Source organism: Oratosquilla oratoria, chromosome 4 (assembly GCF_046742065.1).
Source record: "Oratosquilla oratoria isolate Oo_2021 chromosome 4, ASM4674206v1, whole genome shotgun sequence".
Taxonomy (NCBI): domain Eukaryota; kingdom Metazoa; phylum Arthropoda; class Malacostraca; order Stomatopoda; family Squillidae; genus Oratosquilla; species Oratosquilla oratoria.
In genome coordinates this window covers 70233765-70241264 of record NC_134780.1, presented here as the reverse complement: position 1 = coordinate 70241264, position 7500 = coordinate 70233765, and the positions used below count along the sequence as shown (strand labels likewise).

Genomic DNA, 7500 nt, shown 5'->3' with positions numbered 1-7500 from the left:
CGCCGATCTTCTGCTAACAGCTCCTGCACCAGCGCCACATTGTCGTCTGTGGTCGCTGTTCTTGGTCGTCCACTTCTGGGGGCATCCGAGACTTCTGCTTCTCCTTCACGAAACTTCACCGCCCAACGCTTCACAGTGGAAAGGCCAGGCGCAGATTCTTCACCAAGAACTTGGGCAAGTTCTGCGTGGATGGCAGAAGCAGATTTGCCCAGAAGAACCGAAAATTTGATGATCGTTCGCACTTCTTCCTTTGAGAAGCTCATATTTCCGAAATGGAACAAAGTGTGTTGATCAAGGTCGTCTTTATACTAGTAAATGATGAATATATTTAACAAAATTCAGCTCAATGTTACATTACACATATACAATCAGGACCTAGAAGTTTGATCACGTTTTGTTCACTGTGGCAAATTTTATGAATGGGGGCTCAGAACTTTTTGAATGACCCTCGTACCTGTGCAGGAAGTTTATTTCATTCATTAACTACACGGTTGGCAAAGTTGTTTCTACCTACTTCCAAATTGAATCTATTTCCGGATAGTTTGAGACCATTGTTTCTTGTCTGATTCTCATTCAATGTGAAAATTTTGTCACTTTTGATGTTGTCAATTCACTTTAGAATCTTAAAGAACTGTATCAAGTCACCTCTGAGTTTGCGCTTTTTTGGGGAAAACAGATTCATATGTTTTAGTCGATTTTCGTATGATTTATTTTTGATATTTGGGATCAGTTTTGTGGCTCGCCGTTGTACTTTTTCCAATCTGTCAATGTCTTTAATGAGATTCGGTGACCATACGGAAACAGCATTTTCCAAATGTGGACGAACTAACGATTTATATAGCTTGTTAATGAGCGATGGACTTTTGAAATCAAAAGATCGCGCAATCAGTCCCAGAATCTTATTTGCTTTCTCAGAGGCTGAAATACACTGCTTGGATGATTTGAGGTCGTTACTGATAATTACGCCGAGATCTCTTTCACTATCCACTTTTGTTAACGAATTTCCAAATAACTTGTAATCGGACTTATTGTTGTTTTTACCTATGTGCATTACCTTGCATTTACTCGTGTTAAATTTCATTAGCCACTTTTCAGACCATTGCTGCAATTTATCTAAATCTTCTTGAATATCTAATTGGTTTAAGTGATCATTTGCCATTCCGCACAGTTGTGTATCATCAGCAAATTTGGAAACAGTAGATCTTAGTCCATGGTCTATATCATTTATATATACTATGAATAGAAGTGGCCCAAGAACGGAACCCTGAGGAACTCCACATGTAACATTTTCCATCTAGAAGTTTTTCCATTTAAAACAGTGTTTTCAACCATTCAACCAATTACTAGTCCAACTTAATAGGCTACCACTTATTCCGTGTAAAGCTAATTTAGTAAGTAGTCTTTCGTGTGGGACGGTATCAAAAGCTTTTGCAAAGTCTAGATATATTAAATCTATATTGTTTCTTTTGTCATAATTCGATATAACTGTGTTGTAGAATTCGAGTAAGTTAGTCACGCAAGAGCGTTTCCGTCTGAAACCATGCTGGCTATCATTTATCAAACGGTTATTTCCTAAATGATATTCGATAGCATCTCTGATGATAGTTTCCATTATTTTTCCTACGATTGAAGTCAAACTTATATACATATACATATATGTATATACACACACATATATATATATATATATACATATACATATATATATATATATATATATACATATATGTATATACATATACATATATATATATACATATACATATATGTATATACATATATATATACATATACATATATATATATATATATATTACATATCTATATATATGTACATACATATACCGATTAAATGAAGCGGCCTCGCTGTGGATGTACTGTGTCTTGCGACACTGCTTCTGACCCAGGGCGGTGGGCAGGGTGCAGGGATGACCCGTCATCCAGGAGGTGTTCAGATGATGAGAGGAAGGTGTGGAGTTAGTTTAGGGATGAAATGGGTGGGAGTGTTTTTATGCCTTTCCCTTTTTGGCTACCTCCCTTGGAAGGTTGAAAAAGCCTTTGTATATATGTACATATACATATTCATATTTATATATATATATATATATATATATATATATATATATATATATATGTAAGTTACCACTTGGAAAAGTAAACTAACGAAGCAGAGCGCTTTCGTATAATTATATCTTCAGTGCAGATACAAGGAAGGAAATATTCCTTCTTTGTATCTGCAGTGAGGATGTAATTTTACGAAAACGCTCTGTTTCGTTAGATTACTTTTCCTAGTGGTTACTTACGCATTTGTGAACACATGTTCTTAGTATTTTTATTGCATATATATATATATATATATATATATTTATATACATATATATAAATATCTATATATATCTATGTATATATATATATTTATATATACATATATATATACATACATATATACATAAATATACATATATATATATATATACATATATATATACATATATATATACATATATATATACATATATATATACAAAATACATGTATATACATATATTTACATAATATACATATATATATATGTCATATATATACATACATATAGATGGAGGATAGATGGAGAAAGAGGAAAAGGGACAAAAGGTAGGGAGGTTCTTAGAGTGAACTCCTTGAATGAAAGAGGAAAAGGAGAAGGAGTACGAAAAGAAGCTGAAGAGTGGAGGGAGTAAAGGATAAGCAGAGATGGGTGTGGAGGAGGAATGGGATGGTTCAAGGAGGGAGTCTTAAAGTGTGCAAGGATGGTGTGGAACAAGAAGGACAGGGGGAAATAGAAGAAAGGGTAGTGAATGGTGGGATGAGGGAAACGAAGAAGGTTGTAGAAGAGAAGAAGCGAGCATTCACAGATTGGTTACAAAAGAGGACGGGGGAGTCGTATGAGACGTAAAAGAAAGAAAAGAGAAGTAAAGCAAAAGGTAAAGGAGGCAAAGAGGAGAGCAGATGTGAAATGGGGTTAGGAGTATGACAGAAAATTTTGAAAGTAATAAAAAGATGTTTTGGAAAGAAATTAAGAGAGGAAGAGGAGGCGAATCAAGTAGAGAAGAAAAGGTAAAAGGTGCAGATGGAGAGATGATAATGGAAGAGATGGCAGTAAGGGGAAGATGGGCAGAATATTTTAGGGAGTTGCTAAATGTGAAGGAGGATAGGGAAGGAAAGATAGTTGCAGTGGGAAATGCGAAGAAAATGACAGTGATGAGTGAGGAAATGGAGGAGAAATAGGAAGGATGAGGTGAAGGCAGTTGTAAAAGATGAAAGTAGGTCAGGCACCTGGTCTGGATGGATGCCATGCAGAATGTCTGAAAAAGGGAGGTTCAGTGATGGTGGACTGGTTGGTGAGGTTATTTAATGTTTGCTGGAGAGAGGGTAGAGTACCGGAGGACTGGAGAAGTGCCTGTATAGTTCTGCTTTACAAGGAAAAGGGGACAAGTGTGAATGTAGTAGTTTCAGAGGGATTAGCCTGTTAAGTGTAGTAGGGAAGGCTTATGGGATGATCTTAATTGAGAGGGTAGAGTGGAACAGAAGGAGTAATTGGTAAGGAACAGTGTGGATTTAGGACAGGTAGAGGTTGTGTAATCAGATCTTTGTGGTAAGACAGATATGTGAGAAAGCTATATAGAAAGGGAAGGATGTTTTTTTTGGGCTTTTATGATCTGGAAAAGGCTTATGATAGGGTAGACAGAAAGGTACTGTGGGAGGTTATGCATATTTATGGGATAGGAGGAAAGCTTTTGGGAGCTGTCAAGAGTTTTTATGAGAGTAGTAAAGCATGTGTCAGGATTAGAAATGGAGAGAGTGAGTGGTTTGAAGTAAAGGTGGGACTTCGTCAAGGATGCGTTATGTCGCCCTGGCTGTTCAACTTATACATGGATGGGGTGGTGCGAGAGGTGAATGCTAGGGTAGTGGGTCAGGGATTGGAGATGGTTAAAAAAAAATGGAGAAAAGTGGGAGATAAGCCAGTTGTTGTTTGCGGACGACAAGCGCTTGTGCAGGTCAGAGGAGGGATTGAGGAACTGGCAGAGTTTGGGAAGTATGTGATAGAAGAAAGCTATAGATAAATGTGGATAAAAGTAAGGTGATGAGATGTACAAGGGGTGAAAGTGGCAGTAGACTGGAAGTGAACATTAGAGGAGAGCGACTGAGGAAGTGGATAGTTTTAGATACTTGGGTGCAAGTGTAGCAGGAAAAGGTGGAGTGAAGGTGGAGGTAGAATGTAGATTGAGAGAAGCGAGTAAATGCCTTGGTGGATTAAAGAGTGTAATGAGGAATAGACATTTGGGAATGGATGCGAAGAGGATGTATGAAGGAGTGATTGTGCCAACAGCACTGTATGGGGCAGAAACGTGGAATATAAGAGAAAAAGAGAGAAGGAGTTTGAATGTGTTTGAGATGAGGTGTCTGAGAAGTATGGTGGGGGGTTACAAGGCTGGACAGAGTGAGAAATGAGGAGGTGAGGAGGAGAACAGGGGTGAAAAAGGATTTGGGAGATAGGGTTGATGAAAGAATATTAGGATGGTTTGGACACATGGAAATAATGAGTGAAGAAAGACTAGTAAAAGAGGTATGGAAGGCAGATGTGGAGGGAGTGAACATGAGGGGACGTCCTAGGATGAGGTGGATGGATGGGGTGAAGGGGCTTTTTGGGCAAGAGGGGAATGTCTGTTGAGGAAGGAAGGGAGAGGTCGGAAGACAGAGGTGAGTGGAGAATGTTGTATATGGATGATGTTGTGACTGCATGAGGAGGAATAGGCGGGGGGGTGGGGGCCGGGTAGTATGTGTGAGTAAATTTTGACGCAGCCCGAAGGGATTTTCTCCCCGTCCTCGCCTTATAAGCTCGGGGGGACGGCGCGGGGGGGTCGCCGATTAAATGAAGCGGCCTTGCTGTGGATGTGCTGTGTCTTGCGACACTGCTTCTGACCCAGGGCGGTGGGCAGGGTGCAGGAATGACCCGTCATCCCAGGAGGTGCTCAGATGAGAGGGAGGGTGGGAGGGGTTGTGGAGTGTATTTAGGGATGAAATGGGTGGGAGTGTTTTTATGCCTTTCCCTTTTTGGCTACCTCCCTTGTAAGGGGGAAAAAGCCTTGGTATATGTATGTATGTATGTATATACATATATATACATATACATATATATACATATATATACATATATATATACATATATATATATATATGTATATATATGTACATATACATATATATATATATATATATATACATATATATATATATATATATACATACATACATATACCAAGGCTTTTTCCCCCTTACGAGGGGGATAGCCAAAAAGAAAAAGGCATGAAATCATTCCCACCCATTCCATCCCTGAATACACTCCACACCACTCCACCCTCCCTCTTATCTTAGCACCTCCTGAATGACGGGTCATCCCTGCACCTTGTCCACTGCCCTGGGTCAGAAGCAGTGTCGCAAGACACAGCACATCCACAGCAAGGCCGGTTCATTAAATCGGCGACCCCCCTTCTTCGTCCCTCCATTGCATAAAATTAGAGGACGGGGAGAAATCCTTTCGGGCTGCGTCAAATTTTGCTCACACATACTACCTCACCCACCATCCACCCGCCCATTCCACCTCATGCTATCACAACATCATCCATATACAACCAATCTCCATTCACCCCTGTCTTCTGTCCTCTCCCGTCCTTCCTCAACAGACATTCCCCTCTTCCCCAAAGCCCCCTTCACCCCATCCATCCACCTCATCCTAGGACGTCCCCTCATATTCACTCCCTCCACATCTGCCTTCCACACCTCTTTTACTAGTCTTTCTTCACTCATTCTTTCCATGTTCCAAACCATCCTAATACTGTTTCATCAACCCTATCTCCCAGCTCCTTTTCCACCCCTGTTCTCCTCCTCACCTCCTCATTTCTCACCCTATCTAGCCTAGTAACCCTCATCATACTTCTCAGACACCTCATCTCAAACACATTTAAACTCCTTCTCTCTTCTTCTCTTATGTTCCATGTTTCTGCCCCATACAGTGCTGTTGGCACAATCCCTCCTTCATACAGTCTCTTCTTAGCATCCATTCCCAAATGTCTATTTCTCATTACACTCTTCAATCCATCAAGGCATTTACTCGCTTCTCTCAATCTACATTCTATCTCCACTTTCACTCCACCTTTCCCTGCCACATTTGTACCCAAGTATCTAAAACTATCCACCTCCTCCAGTTGCTCTCCCTTAATGCTCACTTCCAGTCTACTGCCACTTTCACCCCTTGTACATCTCATCACCTTACTTTTACCCACATATATCTTTAGCTTTCTTCTATCACATACTCTCCCAAACTCTGCCACCAGCTTCCTCAATCCCTCCTCCGATCCTGCCACAAGCGCAGTGTCGTCCGCAAACAACAGCTGGCTCACCTCCCACTTTTCTCCATTTTCTTTAACCATCTCCAATCCCTGACCCACTACCCTTGCATTTACCTCTCGCACCACCCCATCCATGTATAAGTTGAACAGCCAGGGCGACATAACGCATCCTTGACGAAGTCCCACCTTTACCTCGAACGACTCACTCTCTCCGTTCCCAATCCTGACACAAGCTCTACTATTCTCATATGTATAATTACATATATATATATATATACATATATATACATATCACAACAAAGATATGTCGTAGCACATATGTAAAATAATACTGATGACCCACTTTCGGAGAAGAATAAGCGAAGATATAGAGATCTGTATATTTCGATCACTTACTGTGATCCTCTTCGGCAGATATGAGTTACAAAGTACAGAACAATGTGTATTTATAGTAAAGCAGTGAGGTAGCAAGAGGGGACGGGGCTCAAAAAACTATCAAAAAAACTATCAAAAAATCCACTAAAAAGCACTGCTTCAGAATTTAACAAACATGCCATTAAAATCTTAGGCAAAGACACGTTCCAAAAACTGAAAGTCATTAATCCCCAGTTGCCCAACTTTTACGGTCTTCCAAAATTGCACAAAGACGGCATTCCCCTCAGACCCATCATATCAAATAGGAATTCTTGTACACATAAGACCTCAAAATGGCTCACACAAATACTATCACCGTATGTAGGTTGTTTCTCAGAGTCTCACATAAAACACTCAGAAGACTTTATAAGAAAGATCAAAAGTCACAACCTACCTAGTAGTAGTCTAGATGTAGTTTCGTTATTCACCCAAATTGATGTAACGGTAGTCTTAGAGTTTTTGAAAGTAAAATTACTACCATACCAGAACCAGCTACTAGATAAAATATTAAGTTTAACACAACTTTGCGTCAACACCAATGATTTTTCATTCAAAGGTCTTTATTATAAACAGAAATTCGGATGTTCCATGGGCTCTAATCTCTCGCCAGTTCTAGCCAACTTATATATGGAATATTTTGAATCAGTGCTATTACCGGAAATTAAACCACCCGCCATGTTTTGGCATAGATATGTAG

At 39.8% G+C, this 7500-nt stretch overlaps 2 protein-coding genes across 2 annotated transcripts in view; one reads left to right on the top strand and one right to left on the bottom strand.

The window, feature by feature from the left end:
- Nucleotides 1-263, bottom strand: part of LOC143024544 (protein GVQW3-like) — a 477-nt gene extending 214 nt beyond the window's left edge. The window contains exon 1 of the mRNA XM_076183356.1: nucleotides 1-263. This exon is cut by the window's left edge and continues 214 nt beyond it. Coding sequence (XP_076039471.1) covers nucleotides 1-263 — 263 coding nt within the window.
- The window catches only part of MESK2 (misexpression suppressor of KSR 2), a 745500-nt gene that overhangs the window by 198516 nt on the left and 539484 nt on the right, over nucleotides 1-7500 (top strand). The gene's annotated exons all lie outside the window — the stretch shown is intronic.